Below are 17230 nucleotides of genomic sequence, written 5' to 3'. Positions count from 1 at the left end.
CAGCAGCACTGCACGCAGGTGCGGACCCGGCGGCTGATGAAGGAGCTGCAGGACATCGCGCGGCTCAGCGACCGCTTCATCTCGGTGGAGCTGGTGGACGAGAGCCTCTTCGACTGGAACGTGAAGCTGCACCAGGTGGACAAGGACTCGGTGCTGTGGCAGGACATGAAGGAGACCAACACGGAGTACATCCTGCTCAACCTCACCTTCCCCGACAACTTCCCCTTCTCGCCGCCCTTCATGAGGGTGCTCAGCCCCCGCCTGGAGAACGGCTACGTCCTCGACGGCGGAGCCATCTGCATGGAGCTGCTCACCCCCCGCGGCTGGTCCAGCGCCTACACCGTGGAGGCCGTCATGAGGCAGTTTGCGGCCAGTTTGGTCAAGGGGCAGGTAGGGGGTCTGTGGGCTCTCGCTCTGCGTGCCGCGGGGCGAGGTGGGCTGTGGGGGGGTGCCTTTGGGTGGGAACCCCAACGGGCAGCCGGTCGGGGCCCGCCCGTGGCTGACCTTGGCCGGGCCGGGGGGACAGCACCCCCCTCTCCCCGAGGACCTGGCCTCGCCGGTGAGGAGGAGGCAGGGACCCACGCGTTCTGCTTTGGGGTCCCCTCAGGCGGGTGCGGCGGGGGTACGGGGCAGCTTGGAGGGGGCAGGGAGCACATGCATCCGTAGTGTCCTCCCGCGTGTCTTTTGTCCCTATGCTCGGCTCCGCTGCGTCTGGCACAGAGATGCCCTGACCGTCGCCCACGAGGGGCACCTCCCTCGCCCCAAAGCAAAAGGGGCTCGTCGGGCTCCAGTGGGGTTTGGGATTAGAGTCCCCCGCCTCCTGCCCTTCACCTCCTAGTCGGCCATACTTGCTGGTCTCCTTGCGTGAAGTGCTGGCGCAGGGCGCGATGCTGGAGCTGCTGCCCCCAGGTCTTTGTCTGGTGCTGTCCTGCATAGCATCCCTCGGGGGAGAAGAGGCGACCCCCGTGCTCCCGGGCTTGGGGCTTGGCGCACAGGGCAGAGGGGGGCCACCGGGTCACACCTGGAACTGCTGCCTGAGCTGCCGGCAAAGTTGTACCCGTTTAAAAACAACCCTGCCTCAAAGGAACAAGTAATTTCGGGTATGTACTGCAGTTACGGCAGCTAGGTGGTTCCTGCCAGCGCTCCTCTCCGGAGGAGGTGCCTGGTTCCCCCGGCACAGGATCTCGTCTGAACTGAGTCAATGCGTTTTATGCTTTTTTCTTTCTCTCCTGCAGAATATGCTTAGAAGAGAAGTATTTCATAAGACGTTTTTAATAAATGGGTGAATCTCGCTGGTGAAACTCGTAGCCAGTCTTTCTTTGTGGTTATTGTAGTGGCCAATATACACATGGCTGTGGCAAGGTGATTTTCCTGCTCTCTTCATGAGTGCCCTTCAACCCAGGGGACATGCACAGCTCCGCATCTGTCAGTAAATGATGCTAGGTAACTTACATTCGTATCTTGGCAAGAAGCAGAGGAAAGAGTAATAATATTCTTAATTTGCTTAAAAATGAGGTTACTCCTGTTTGTCTCCATGGAACTGCTTGCATGAGCAGAAGTAAGGGCTTGGTTTCTCTTAAGACTGAAAATTAATTCTGATTATTTAACAGACTCTTCAGTAAGGGGCTTTTCCTTCTTTTTCTCTGTTGGATTTGGGCCTACTGTTCCTTTTTTAAATCAGATGAAAATACTTTTCTCTGCACTTCATTTGAAGAGGTCAAGTTTCCTAGGTCACCTTGGGATATAAAAAACATCTACGGGGGGTGGGGGAAGAGTCTTAATTTACATTGAGCCTAGGGTATGTTGAAGTTCTGTAGCTACTCCTACTACATCTCACTATTTGTTAACCCATCTCTTTTTATAGAGATCATAGTTCTCATTATTTTAAACGAGGATTTAGAAGGACAATGCTAAATTCTCTCAGGTTTTTTTAATAGTTTAGCATATTTCTGCAGTATTGAATGTTGAGTGTAAAAGGGTTAAATTAAGATTTACGGAGATCATAAAAGGACTCAGTGAAGAAAAGCACTAAATTGTTTCATTAGTAATACATATTAAGCTACATAATCTGGCGATTTTCTTCCTTAAACCACTTAAGAGATTTCCAGAAAGTAGTAGTAGTTTGTGATAAGAGTGTGTTTATATGTGTATCATTAATAAACACATTTAAAATGCAAGAGTTTCAATAACAGTCTTCCAGAAGTTTACAAAGTTAATTATAAAAAAAAAAAAAAACCCCACCCAAAAAAGGTGCATGGGTTGAAAAAAAAAAAGTCGGAAATAAATTTCTTCCAGTAACTTTGTAGTTAAATAGGTGTAACGTTCACGTTTCAATAATTTAAAGTTAATTTCTGGGTTACAGAGGTGCAGTCCATGATGGGTTGCCAGCCTGTCATCATAGCCAGGCTCCACGTCATGGGACCCACGTTCCTGTAATCACACTCCCCTCGTTATGTAATCCTGACTCCATTGCATAATTGGGCTCAAAATACAACAGGCGCTCCCCTATCTGCGTTTCATTTTTCATTTTACAGGTAATCTACTTCTGACCATGTTTTTTTTAAAAATGAAAACAGAGCCACTGAAACGTTGAGAGCTGAGGCGCTGTGTTTCCCGGAGCTGTGGGGCTGGTTTTGGGTAACTCTTGCTGTGCTGTGGGTAGTCTCAGTGCCTGCAAGGAACCATCCTGAACAAATAGCGATGGCTTCCACCAGGTTAATTGTGTAATTTCTGTAAGCACTCTGTGATAGCATGAAATATTCAGCATGCTTGCTATTAATCAGAAAGGCTGGAAGGCCAAGGTCCATTCTCCACCGCCTCAGAACGACCCTGCACGAGCAAATGGCAGCAGCCATGAGGCCAAGTGGGAGCTGGTGCACTGCCGGCACCAGTGGGTAAATGGGACCTTCTGGAGAAATGTCACCGGTTCACAGAGCCGTGATTTAGCCTGAAATCATGGTGAATACTCGAGCCCCGTGATGCATCCAAAAGCGTGCCTCGCCGGCGCGGGCGCCACTGTGAGTAGGCAGAACTGAACTTCCCGCCAGCGTACGTTCCTCCTTTTGGCAATTTGAGTTATCAGACCAAGGCGGCTGATTTCATTCAGTGTTTCCTATCAGTCCCATTTTGCCGAGCTAACTGTAATGCTGCTGATCTCTGACAGTTCTTCAGAGAAAAACACAGCGCTTCTTGGTCTGTTGTTTTGTCAGAGCTAACAGTAACCTATGAACGTATATGACTTTTTTTTTTTTTTTTGATAGCAGATGACGACACTAAAAATACATTTTCAGGAAGTCAAGATTCTTGACAAATTAAGGTGGTTTTTTTTTTTAATGGACCTTTTATCAGAGTAAAACAAGAATCAAGTCATTCTGACATCTCACAGGTGAAACATTTTACTTAAGAATGATGTCTGTAAGGAGATGTAAGCGTGCAACACAGCAATTAAAAGGTAGCACTTTTCTGTTAGTTCACATCGCCCTTGTATGCAGGGAAGCCTGGGTCCAGGTTCCCAAATCTGAGCGTGTCTCCCAGGGGCAGGATTTTAAAGCAGGGTGGCTGTTTCTTCAGATTGCACTAAGCAGGAACCGTACGCCTCAGGTGACCTTGCTTGAGTGATGTCTTGCCTTATGGGATGTGTACCCTTGCTTCCTATCATGAATCTAATATTGCATTTTTAGATGTTTTTTGTCTGGAAAAAAAAAATACTTAAAATGAAAGAGAGAAGATTCCTGTTTGAATGAAAGAATTCAAGAGTCCCAAACTATGATTTTTTTTTTCCTTCAGTTTTCAAAGGAAAAAAAAAATTAATTAACAAACAAGTTGGGGTTTGTTTGGTTGGTTGCTTCAGCTATTCAGCTGAGAAAATCAATTATTCACACAGCTCTAGTCAGTATCTTGAGGGGAATTCTCAGTACATCAAAGGCCTAAGACTGTTTATCTGTCTGGGATCCGGAATCTTATTTTAAAAAACTTGATGTTGTCCTTAACTGTACCCTTGGTTTTAAGGGGATGACTTTGTACTTGCTTCCTGCAAAGTCAGCTGCTTGCTGGCTCCCATCATCATGGGCGAAAGCTTGGCCCTACTTAACTGGCAAAATGGTAGCCATGAGCTGCCACGGAGCTGGGTGTCAGCCAAGGAGGTGGGGTGATGCTAACAAAATAATTTAAATACCAGTTGTTTATTGTCCTGGAGGCAACTGTTCAACATGCCTGTCTAGGCAAAGCCTCCCATGTCTGTCTGTCTGTCCAGGCTGTGGAAGTGGCCCACTGAGCATTAGTCCTTCTTAGCACCACACTTTAAAATGGTTTATTGATAATTTGAAGAAGAGATTTAAAAAATAGTCTGCTGCTTTCCACTTACTGATTAATAGTGCCATTGTTGGGATAATGTTAATAACTGAAGGAAGGAAGGAGGAGCAGTGCCAGTCATAGGATGAAACATGAAACAGCGGGAGACTTGTCGTGGCTCTCCCTGATAACGCATGTGGCTGAGGCCAGCGCCAGTGTTTCAGGGAGGAGTCATCGCTCTCGTTTGAAAACACGGCAGATGATGCAGTCTCAAATGAAAAGGAGCAGACTTTGTCCAAAAGTGTGACATGATTTTGTGTCCTCTAATAGAGATGTTGTTTCTCACTGGAGAGGAAGTATTTGATACTGGTTTGGTGGAAGTTTAAAAGAGGACGGAGCTTTGTATGCCAATGTCTAAATAACACATCAGGATTTTTTTTTTCTTTTGAGAACTAACACAGCTGCACCTAATGCCTCGAGGACTTTGGGCTTAAGCTTGCAGTAGTGCTGACCAATAGCTGCCTTGTCCTCCTTTTTTATGAGCCCCTTGTTCTCTTTGTGGAGGCTGGGGACAGGACTGAAAGCCAAAGGCAGCTGTCAGGTAACTGGTGACTCTGCAGATTATGTTACGGAAAAAGTTCTTCATTTTGAGGAAAATACTCCCTTATTCTTCCAGTGAATAAGAAGGGGCATAACAATTTTGTTAGAACATATTAAATAGGAACGGGGAACCCCCAGTTACGAGTATTCTTGCTGTGGTGGCCTTCAGTATAATGATTTAAATCCAGATATAATTTGTAATCAAGATTTAATTTTCTATCAGAAAATTTCCTGAATTCAAATAAAATTTGTTGGTATATAGTACTTTTATCCCTCATATTGTAATGTTAGAAATAGCTCAGTGGAATCTCATTAGCTTGCTTCAAGAGGTATGTGCCTTGTATGACTGTTGGACTGATTTATATTTCCATTTTAAGAATATCAGTATCCCAACTGACTTCTACCAGATTGAAACAGCAGAAATGGGCTTATATTATGAAAAACAGATACAGAAGGTAGCTGTTAATCATAGTCTAAATTACTCCCTCTTCATCCTTTCAAACAAAAGTATGAGTGAGCAGATAGCAGATGGGACTGGCATGGTGTCCAGGAGGTCAGCAGACTCCAGGTCTTTCAAATATGTATAGCAGAAATTAATTGCAAATCCATGGGTTTGCCTACTCCAGATGCTGGGTTTGAGGACTGTAGCCATGAGTAAATGAGCTAATCTCAAAGGCTGCAGTAATGTATAGGGAGCACGGTGGTCTCTGAATTATTTGGAGCCATTGTATCTTATTAGAGCCTTAAAGAGTAAAACCGCTTCCTTTTTGCTTTCGATTAGTTGCCTGTGCAATTGATGCCAGTTATAATCAAGGGAAGAAACGTTGCTTTAGGTCCACGGTTGAAAAACACATCGACACATACGCAAAGAAGACAACAGAGACAAAGAATGTATTATGGGTCTTGTTCCCCGTGAAAAAGTATAAATGCTGGGCCAAAGAGGTAACAGAATATTGTTTAGCTACAGAGAAAAATCAGATATATTGGCCTTCTAATATTTCTCTTTTACTGCAATTGAGAAACCTAGGATTTTCAAGCTGAAGTTTTAAGTGGGAGCATATATATATTTGCTATGTTGAGATGCTGGAACTGATGAATGGGCTGGAAAAAAATACTGTTCATGTGTACTCTGATCTATTGCTGTTCTGTCTAACCACTATTATTATGCAAATATATTCTACCAAGAGGAATGAAGACACAGGGATTCCAACTCATTGAAGTAGGAGGCTGTTTTAATTCTTTTAAATAAAAGCAGGGGGAACATAATCTCCATTTTACCTCTTCAAAGCATAAAAAGGAAAATTTTTAAATACTTTCAGCTATCATCCTTAGTGTTGAAATAGTCATCAAATAACTTAAATCACTAAATTGAAATAAACTGCTTATTTTAAAACATGCTTTTATGGCAGGTAGATCTGATTCTTCCTCTGGCAATACTTGGCTGATTTCCTAAATAAGAATTTAAAAGAAATGTAGCTTTGGATCATAAGAAAATTGAATTTGTTCAAAAGAGCAAGATTCTTCTTCCTTGAATTATAAAAGAAGTCCTTGTTTTCTTCAATGAAAGTGTTCAGGTAGAGAGAACTCTGTAGTATTTGGGTGTCTTGTCAGATACTTTGTTGAAGAAGTATATTTTTTTCAAATGCAGAAAGCCTAGTCCTGAGGGGTGACATTGTGTCCTGGAGCAGTAACATAAATAACACAGTTTCTATTGTGAAGAAGATTTACTCTTCCTTATACAGGCTAGCCTTGAAAAAATTGCAGGTTTCCTAGCATTTATACAATGCCCAGGGTTTTCCATGCATGACCGGAGACTTCCAGATCAAAGATTTGTAACTCCACGGTAATTCTGGTCCTCATGGGAGTCTTATTGCCAGGTGTGATCCGAGGCATGCCGCTCAGTTATGCATCTGCTCTCACAAAGTGGGACATTGGTTAAGTAACGTAGTAGTAGCTGTGTTTCTTCCCATCTAAGCTCCTTTGGGCTGATGAGAGTCAGTGAAGGTCTCTTTGTTTCCTTGATGTGTTCAGTCCTTTACCTGCAGTTTCCAGTTACAAATTAGCTTTTCCTGTAACTGTCAAAAAAGGTAGTGCTGACATTAGGCTCAAAGAGAGATGGGAGGATGGAAGGCCTTCCAGGTGCAATTACTCCACAGCTGAACAGGGAGAACTTCAGGGACTGTGGTGACTATGTGATCTGAGTGGCTCAAAATATATGTTAAATTTGATGTGTACAGGATCCAGTTGTCTGGCTTGTAAATGGGATATGAGGTTTCTGTTGAATATCATCGTATTTTTGAAAAGCATGTGGCTTGGGGCTGGTCAGAGTCATACTGCACAGAGTCATTTCTAGAGGGTGCTGAGCACTCCACGGTGTTGGTCTTTTGACTCTGGCTGGCAACAGCAGTAATATCCTGGGCAAGATGTACGGGAAGGACATGGTGCTGTTACCTAACCTGGCTGGAAGTTAAACTAGCACTGCATTGGGAATTGAAAAAGCATAAGCTAGGGAGAAGCCTAGGTGTGCTTTGATGAACATGAATTTGCAGTCCCTATTGGTCTGCATGAAAACAGGTAAGTGGGCACCACAGGTAAGAAGTTCAGGTGATTCCTCTTCTGAAACAGGATCAAGGTGCCAACTCTGATTTGCTCCATTCCAGTTAAACTGCGTTGTGGTACATCAAGTGTGCCTGTCCTCAGCCCTGCGTGGCAGATATGTGCCTGCCTCCTGCACGTGCAGTCTCTCCTTGGGAAAATGTCTTATCTGCTTCACAGTTTTGTGCGTGTTGTTAAAATCAATAATCCTTATAGATTTAATCCTTTTCTGCGCAGGCTCCAAGAAAGACCCCGTGAACTTCTGCAGTGACTCCTTTATAGAGTTATATGTCAGTCACAATCCCAGTTCTGTATTCAAAGATGAGTGAAAATAAAATTGAGGAAGGAAGAGTAAGCCTGCTTTATGAAATGGCCTGGAGCTCACATGCTTCTCATAGTCAGGCTTTATGAGCTGTGGAATGACTAGATATTTCTCCTGGTTTTAGGTTTGTGTTACAAATGGTAACAAACCTCCAGCTGCAGTAGGAAGTGTAGGGCTTCTTTCCGTAATACTTGCCTGTAAAAAAAACCCTAAAGCATCACAAAGTGAAGGAAATTGATGTTTCTAAGTTTTCAAATTTTCAATTAATTTCTATAAATTTGACAAGATTATTAAAATATACTTAGTATTGTAGTGTTCTGTAATTATTGGGGACATGAGGATATTTCACAGTTAGAGCGCTTAGGCTAAGGACAGGTGATTTGAGTTTAGCTTCCAGGTTTTGCCACTGACTTCAGGTGCAATCATGGGCAAGTCAAATAACTTCATGATATTCCTCTTTCCTGCCTGTGAAGTACAGATAATCCTCTTTCCAAAGGTCGTTTGAGGATATGTACTTAAAGCACTCAGAAATGGGGGCTCTATGAGTAGGTGTCCATGTGCCTCAGTCTGAAACATATCACAGTCAAGAGATTGACACATTTGTATAAATAACAGGGGGGGGAAAGTGCATCAGTTTATGACTTTAATCTTATCAAATTTGGTCTTAATTCAATTAAATGTTCCCAGAGGTAGTCTGCTTTTCACTCCTGTTGTTTGTTTGTTTGGGTTTTTTTAGTGTGGTGGAACTTCGGGAAATGCAGAGATAGCTGTTGTTGACTGGGCTGTAGCTCTTTCTGTCTTTACATGCATGTCATGCATGTCGCTTTGCTTTGATTGGGTTTACACCCATGCCTGTGTTTAACTTGGGTAATTTAGGTTCCTGATGTGGAGGACCTGTGGGCTGTTGCAAAGAGAGGCTGTCATGCTCCCAGGCTTTTCATGAGGACTTGCCCTCAGTAATTCTGCTGGTACCTGATTCCACACAGAGGTGGTCCAGGGAGATCAGCAGAAGACTGGAAGAGAAAATGTCCCTTTGTTGTCTAGAATAGGTGCCCATTTGATGGCAGGGGACAGGGACCGTCTCTTGACAGAAGCCCACCATGTTGAAAGAAGGCACCTTCCAAGAGTTTGTCCCACCCATGAAATTCAGGAAGGGAGTTTCTTAACCCTCATCAGTACTGAAATCATGCTGCTGTGCTGACTTTAGGGAAAGGCAAGGAAGAGCAGCACAGTGCTCTGTAGCTGTCGAACAGGGACTGGGGCTGTAAATGTCTGGATTAAGAGCTACTTGCACCAGGCTGCACACAGATGAGTGAGCGTTAATAATTATTCAGCTGGAACTCAGATTTCTTTTTCCTGGACAAAGAACAGTCACACTCCCAGAAGGAGCAATTTATAGGATGCTTTAAAGCCAGAACTTGCTGAGTTTTCACTTCTTTGTATGGGTTATTCTTAAAAAGGAGACCAAAAAAGGCGTGGAAATACTGCTTCAGAAATTACACATTTGCAGGAAAACATCCCATTTTTAATTCATTTATGCTGCGACATTAACAGTATTTGTCAGCATCATTTTCTATACTTCTTTGTTTTAGCTATAGCTAATAATTATATATAGTGCAATATAAATTGTGTGCAGTTTTTGAGACATGATTAACTGTGCCTCATCAGTACATGAAGGAAAAAAATTATAAACCATGTAATTGGGAGGAGAGACTGTGTATATTGCACTCTAACAGAGATGTTGTAACACATTGCAATCATTGCACCGAGTGCATGACAGTAGCTCACTTCAGAATTGCTTTACTTTTGAATGCTTTTCTAAAGCCAGTGGAAATATTTTTCTCTAAAAACTTGTTTAAATATTCTAGAATAAGACTGATTCATGCTTAAGCACTGTATTCCTCTGTTACTTATCAGAAAAGATTTGAGTATGTTTGCATAATACGCAGCTTTGAACAGTGGAGGCCCAAAGCCATTAGTTGCTGGCACGGTAGTGGAACATGTTGTGTACTGAAGATTCATAGTGTGCTCCATCTCTTAGTAAATCCACAGTGTTTGCATCATCCATAGAGAAGCCTGGGACAACAGTCTTGGAAAATGGGCATATCCTTGCGGGTCTCCTTCCTGTCCCTGGAGGGATCAGCACAGATGCAGTGTGAGGCACAGTGACTTCCTACAGTCTTTTGCATACCTCTCTTAACGCTTTGCTTGTTTTCCGTCCCTTGACATTTACCTAGAAGTGGTAAATGCTGGTTTAAATGATTCAGCCCCGTGTGCAGAAGGCAGGTGTGATTTGCCCTTGAAAGACCAACCTTGAGTTATTTGCATATCCAGGATTAATGAAAGGAATGCAGGGCTGAGGAGTTTGCCTTAAGACCGGTGCTAACAACATGAAGGCTTGCCTGCTTCTGTTAGCAGTGTAGTGTTTGCAATGAATACAACTTTTTGTTAACCAGTCCAATAAAAAAAAAGTCTGGATGTGCCTGAAGGGTTTCCTGTGGCACTTCAGAGACACCGTATCACAGGGGCTTACTCTGTCTCCAGAGTAACCTCAGTCCTGTAAGGGCTGTGTACAACAAATCTCTGAAAATTTGGGACCTAGTGACACAGGGACTTGCATGACCTTGAAGATTTTGGGACCTGGCTACACAGTTCCACAGCTGACCTGTGTTGGCAGTTCAACTACAAGTATCTAAACTGGACTTAGAGATCTCCATAGGTCCCTTCCAGCCAACACTTCGGTGATCCTGTGAATGGCTGGCCACCATTATGTAGCCCTGTCCTTCCTGGTAGTGCCAAAAGTGATATGATACGGAAGCATACCCGACACTGTGTGCTGTGAGAAAACTGTTGGGTTTTAGTCTGGGAGGTACTATAGTTGGTTTGACAAGAGAGAAAAGTCCCTTCGTCACTGCCAGAGAAATCCCATTGAGGCCGTCCTCATTCTGGAAATACCAGAAGAAATGTCAGATTTGCCTTGGGTCTTTTGCTGAATATAGGAGGGAGCGGACCCTAGGTATGGCCAGGGTCCTAAGAAGGGTATCTGCAGCAGGCTCTGCTCCAGGAGGTCTTTCTCCTAGCAGTTACCAGTGTTACAGACTGGATCCTTCTAAGCTGTTTGTTCAAATGCATTAGTCTGGGCAGAGAGTAGACGAGCGGCATGCAATTGCTCACCATGCCACACAAACTAGGAGCAGCAGGAGCACAAGTGAATGAGGAGCGCAAGTGCAGCACGTGTCCCCCTGCATTTCAGCATGTCTCTGTAAACCAGTTGGGTGCTGTGGCATTACTTTCACCTTTCATATGTTTCTAGCTGGTTAAAATTATATCTTGATAAGTACATGAAGTCGCAGCAGATGGCAAAATCTGAAATGTTCTCTCCAACTCTTTATTTTAATTAGCTTTTCAGTTATCCCTTTATGAAAAGCACTCTGTGAGTGTCTGGAAGTATTGCAAGTATTTAAATAAGCTCCTGGTGCGACTTCTCAGAGCTAAAGTTGACATTAATATCTTTATAAAAGACTTTATTGGGTTTTCTGTGTTGTCTTTAATCTTCTGTGGAATGTTTTGATCTTGTTCGGATACCAGTTTGATATCTTTTCTTGATTTGGTGCTGGACACATCAAAACATTGGCCGTCCAAATGATCTGTATTCCTTACTGCGGCAGTAATGCCGTGCAGGGTATAGAGACTGGTCAAAATGCATTTGTGCACAACTGAGCTATGGCCAGCACTGTGTTTACCGTACTGTATTTACCTTATTTATCGTATTTACAGAATGCAGCAGCTCATAGTCTCCTGACCAGCATTAAAATGACTGGATGTTTAACTAGCAGTCTGAAAATAAACTGTAATCACAGCTAGTAACAGTGCCTGTCAAAATGTTTGATACTTTCTTTTATAGTTGCATCCAAAATGCCATTTTTTAGTTAAAGTTGGGGAGAGTTTTGTGGGAATAGCAAAAAGCTAAAAATTATTGAGACAGTAGATAACCACCTGAGTATAGACTCAAAAGCATGTGAACTGTGTCGACTGTAATTCCACCCTTTTTTCTTTTTCCCTCAGGTTTACTTGAGGCACCAAAAAGGGAAACTTTCAATCCATGAGGTTAAATTTTATCCAAATTATAAACAGCTGGCAGGATATTGGTTAATAAGAGACAGTGCTAACCATGCCACCCATAGTTTCTGTATAAACATAGAAAGACATGGACTACAGTGGGGTAGAATTAGTTATTCTCTGATGATGCAGTTCACATACAACCTGCATATGGTACCAGAATGCATTTTAGAAGTGGATTTAATGATCCGTTACATTAATTACACAGAAGTATGAGAGTAAACTCATGGAATGGTGCTCATTTCATCTGCTGTGGCTCCAGTAACATTTTAGATGATGTGATGATATTCATTGCGTTATTGCAACACCAAAGAATTCTTACTTTCCTGGTTTGAAAGAAGTATGTAGCTGACACTGAACATGGGCGATAGCTGTTCTCAATGCAAAGATCCTATTTCTAGGTACAGATTAGTATTAATACTTTGATAAAGCTGGGAAGACATGGATCATACTGTGCTAGGTGCTATGCACACAATTCAGAAAGGTATCAAAGCCTCAAATAACAAAAAATAATACGTATAAGACAAGAGATGGCAAATGGACCTAATCCATAAATTAAGTAGTAAACTTGTATTTACTTCAAAAGTATTTAATTGGTGAGATTTTGAGCATAGCATTTCCTGTGCTGATTTCGTCTTCTGTTGCTCTTTCCTTTATCTTTTCCTGTGTTTCTCTAAGTATGCTTCCAACAAAAGCTCATATTAGGAAGAAAATACAACACATGTTTTGCAACAACAAAAATACTTCTGCAGGATATGTAAGATAATTAGTCAATGAGATTTTAAACATATGTTACCGAGTTTTATTTAATCATTCCTTTTGTCACAACTAAAAAGGAACATTTTCTAAGAAAATTTATTAGCAGGGTTAAATCGAGTACCATTCAGATCATCCTTATTTGGGAAATATTAATTGCCAAATTAGGATGGGGATGGGGAAAGTGTCTTGCTGTTTAGTCTATCAAAGGATGTTTAAAGAGGAAATACATTGCTAGTCTGTAAATGGTGACTAGGAAGAAAGGTGAGGAAAAGCATTGAAAGGTGAAATAGCTGGTTTTGAGAACCAAATGGGTATAAATTAGCTGTGAATAAATCGAGGTGGGAATTAGAGGCAGTTCCTAATCTTTAGTTAACGTAGGCTCTGAAGCAGAAGTCAAACCACACAGAAAAATGGCTTACTAAAACAGGAGTAGGAAACAGCTTTTTAATCTCATGTGTCCATAGTTTTGTGATGATACACTGTTGTGTTCAGCGCTGCTGCTATCTGTGCAATATTGTGACAGCTCTCTAGAACAAAATGATTTGTCCACACTGCACATTACTCATTTTAGTCTGTAAAAATTACTTTGATATTCTGAGGACAGAGTTCGTTTTCTTTATTCCCCTCCATATACCCAATTTATTTCCTTAGTATTAGTTGTTGCCTGCAATTACAAATGACAATTTTCTGTTTAAATTCTAAATTGACAGTAAAATACGAGAGGTAGAAGATGCAGCCTGGTGCATCATTTTGAGCAAAACAATAGAAAAAATGAGAACGTACTGTCTTGGTTCTTAATAATTGTGACACTGTAATATGGTATCTGATCATCAAATACTGTTTATTCTAAAGTCTTTCAGTACAGTCTATCAAACAGTAACTAAAATTACTAGAATTGTGACTTTAATTAAACTTCTATTTTGTGACAAGTCCAATAGGTGTAAATACTTTAAAGGGTATTATTGCTGTAGAGTGGAATAAACCTGCAGCTTTATTTCTTTCTTGTGTGTCTCAGTTTTTAATTGACATGGACCAATGTGAAAAATCAGGTAAGCTATTAATAACTCAGTAAGTGTCTCTGTGGACAAACAAGGATTTGAAATTGCATACTGCTGTGCATTTAGAGGTAATATTTAATTGCATAGTAATAAAGATGCAGTATCTTTAAATGTGTATCTTTTCATTTATTACCAAATTTGTCATGAAGGGGTAATAAACGAAATAGAATTTTTTTCTGTAGGCTGGAAGCAGGTTGGTTTTAAGGTGCCTCCTGCCGTTTAAGAAATGCCAGAGCTATTCATTTCTCACAGGTCAGATGAGAAGAGTGGAGTGTGTTTCGTGGGATGGATGTAATTTTTAGTGACACTCAACGTTGGCAGTGGGGTGTAGGGGGTGAGATATGGGTAGCCCTGAGATGTAGCACGCAGAAACACTCCACATTTATGATGGTTCTTCAGGGTCGTTGACTCCATGATACTCTTACTTTGGACTGTATTACGAGTGTGGCATCAAAATTGGCTTGAAACCTCCTTCTGTCTCCCCAAGCTGCTAACTTGGCACCACTCGCAGCAGCCTGCCTCCTTCTCCACCCACAGCTGCTGGTCCTGGGAGACTGGAGGGGGCTGAGGGGGGAGCTGGGGAGACCTTTTCTCTCCTACTGCTGAAAAGGGCTGTGGAGGATGATCACAAAACCCTCCTGGCCCCAGCAGCCAGTGGGAAGAATCGTGCCGAGACACCCTTTCCGTGGCATGTCGGTGAGCTCCTCACAGTCCCTGTCTGCTTGGGGCTGCACCTCTGACTGTACGGGGCAGGCACGAGGGTCTGCATGCCAAATGCTTCATGGCAGAGGTCCCTTCGTTGGTTTTCAGGGGTCCCTGCACAGCAGAGAGGGAGATGAGCCATGTGGCATGGCCTCAGCAGCAGCCACTGGTGGCTGCATGCAGGGCAGCATGCCCGCACAGGGGCTCACTGGGAAGAAATAGCCTGGCAGATGTCTTCTTTTGGTTTTTTTCCTTTACTGCATAGCATTTTTAATCATCTCTAATAATGCATTTGTCTGCCCCAGTTTGGGAACTCTGCTTTCTGGTACCTGTATGTGAATGCCTCTTGGCCTGACACGTTGAAAAATTGAGCTGTGGTTTCCAGCTGCGTGTTCACGTATTTAATAAAGGTTTTCTTTTTTGTTTGGTGCAGGGACGTATCTGCAGAAAAGCTGGCAAATCAAAAAAGTCATTCAGTCGAAAGGAAGCTGAAGCAACGTTTAAGAGTTTGGTGAAGACCCATGAAAAATATGGGTGGGTCACCCCGCCTGTCTCTGATGGCTGATGTTAGCAACCTGCACTTGACAAAAATGCTGAACAAAAGTACTGTGACATCTCCTCAGTGCTGTACGCCGCCCATCCTTTTCTACTTCAGCTTCAGTTACATATCATGAATGTCAAGGAGACATCTAAGTTATTTATGAACAGATGTGTTTACAGAGGGAGAGAAAAAAAAAATGCTGTGTAGGATTATATTTCAAGACTGGAGAATGGTCATCATTGAAGTCACTTGAGCGGATGCTGAGATTGCGTCATTTGCCCCCATACAGCCCACATTGTCTTCAGCTTCTTTCCATGACAGCAGCACCAAACAGCAGTACTGGAAAGTCTATCCATTACTGCCCAGTTCATTTAAATGTAAATGAAACAGTTAATATTTAATAGGGAAGCAGTGCATTGCAGGTACATGTTTGCTGTGCTGTTTATCTTTGTCTCCTAGCAGGTCAACATAACTTGAAGATTTGTCTTTATGTGGAACTGTGGTCTGCTGTGACTAAATTTAGACCTCATTTGTGCTCTATATATGACCTTTAATTCATAAATGAAACCAGAATTAAAATGCTGAAAGGTCCTAGTGTTGAAAAATTATTAAGTGGAATCACCCAACCGGTTACAATGTGCTATCTATGCTGATATTGTGATGTGCTGTTCAGAAATAAACCAGTGCAGTTAGCTGAAGGTTAGGTGGTTTTTTTAAACTCATCCACACCAGGGCTTGGAGTGGTTAGTTGGTGGTAGCAGAACCATTGTTACCCTGCGAGTACCTTCTGCAGTAGCATGTGGCCTGTCAGTTCTTCAAAATGGCAAAACAAATGAATGGAAATGGACAAAGCAACCTTAAAAAAATTATCTGCTTAATTTTTAAATGATATGCCAGTAACAGAGTAAAAGTTTTCAAGGCAAATGGAACATGGTTTGTAAGATGATTTGCATGACTGGAATTTTCTTTTTTATTTTCACTTAATAGACATTGTATGTACTTAGAGCCCAGTATCTGAGAAAATCCACTGATGTATATAAATGTCCTATTATTTAATCATTAAGATTTAAGTTTTCTGGTAAACAAATTGAAAAAAAACTTTCTAAGGGACTCCATAAAAGCTGAAGGTAATGTTTAGAATGGTATAAGAAAAGCATTAAAAAAATGTGGATTCCGAATGGAAAATCGTATTGGACACATGCTGAATAAAATCACCAGTATCGTTTCTGTTGCCTCAGGAATTCAATCATTTTGGCCAACCTTTGTATTCAAAGTAATAGGTTTCTACTGTGAAATTCTAGGTACGTTGTAGATATACCTGTTGTGGCAATACTTTCATTGAAAGGAGGACAGCATGGATTGTAAAACTAATTTGGAGTGAGGAAAAAGGTATGTGTTTGAAAATGCTTTCCATTCTATGGCTAACACAAGACCAAATTGAAATGGTTGACCAGTTTCTGTTTGTATTACAGCAACAGGGACACTGTACAGAGAGTTTTGGGGTTTGGAGTTTGCTTTAAAAGTACACACAGTGGAGAAGAACAAGAGAGTAATGAAGTACAGAGGAGTTCTAACGCAAGCAAAGAAGCAGCACGGCAGATACTTGTGCAGAAACACTGCTCAGTTTATCTACCTGTAGATGCTTTGCCAGTGTAGCTGTTCATCAGCTAGATAGGGAGGGAAGTAATCAAAGCCTTCACCAAAATGATTATGCAGGTTAGAGCCACTCAGTTTTGTGGATGAGGTTGGTTTCTTAACACTTCTCATCTCCACCAGCTGCCTCTTCTCTTTCTTCTCTGACCATTTGTGGTACCCACCTGGTGTGCTTTATCTCAGTTATAAATGGAAATGCTTCATACCACAAATCTGCACGGATCTTGCTGTGATTTATCTCGCCCTGTTTTATACTTGGAGAGGATGCTATAATCAATGTGTATATACTTTTCCCCTCAAACTGTTCTGTGCATCCAGCAGCAGAATGTGTCTTTTGAGTGAGAAATAACATTTCAAGTAACTTATTTATTCAGTTTTATAAACATTTCCTTGTGTTGTGAAAGAGGAAACTAGTGTGTTTAGTTAGGTATCTAATAATTTGCAATCCCTAGTGGGACTCCCAGAGAACATATAAAGGGATCTAGCACTGCAAAGCATGAAGTTTGTTATTTCCCTTCAGAAAACCTCTTCCCTCATCAGCACAGTAAAATGACATTAAAAGCAGTGTGAAGGTGTGGTAAGTTGGGGGGG

The 17230-nt window shown here is 42.1% G+C and overlaps 1 protein-coding gene across 1 annotated transcript; it reads left to right on the top strand.

The window, feature by feature from the left end:
- Positions 1-6: 6 nt before the first annotated feature.
- Positions 7-16213, top strand: UBE2QL1 (ubiquitin conjugating enzyme E2 Q family like 1). The gene is made up of 2 exons (XM_026842914.1): positions 7-390; positions 14879-16213. The coding sequence occupies exons 1-2, from the start codon at positions 37-39 to the stop codon at positions 15008-15010; spliced, it is 486 nt and encodes a 161-aa protein (XP_026698715.1). The 5' UTR covers positions 7-36; the 3' UTR covers positions 15011-16213.
- Positions 16214-17230: the final 1017 nt, after the last annotated feature.

Source organism: Athene cunicularia, assembly GCF_003259725.1.
Source record: "Athene cunicularia isolate RWA chromosome 2 unlocalized genomic scaffold, athCun1 chr2_part1, whole genome shotgun sequence".
In the NCBI taxonomy this organism is placed as follows: domain Eukaryota; kingdom Metazoa; phylum Chordata; class Aves; order Strigiformes; family Strigidae; genus Athene; species Athene cunicularia.
This window is presented reverse-complemented; position numbering and strand designations above follow the sequence as displayed.

Excerpts from the sequence above, each read along its gene's own strand:
- UBE2QL1 (XM_026842914.1), top strand. The coding sequence starts at position 37 with ATGAAGGAGCTGCAGGACATCGCGCGGCTCAGCGACCGCTTCATCTCG. Across the intron at positions 391-14,878 it reads CCAGTTTGGTCAAGGGGCAG|GGACGTATCTGCAGAAAAGC; the intron begins GTAGGGGGTCTG and ends TGTTTGGTGCAG.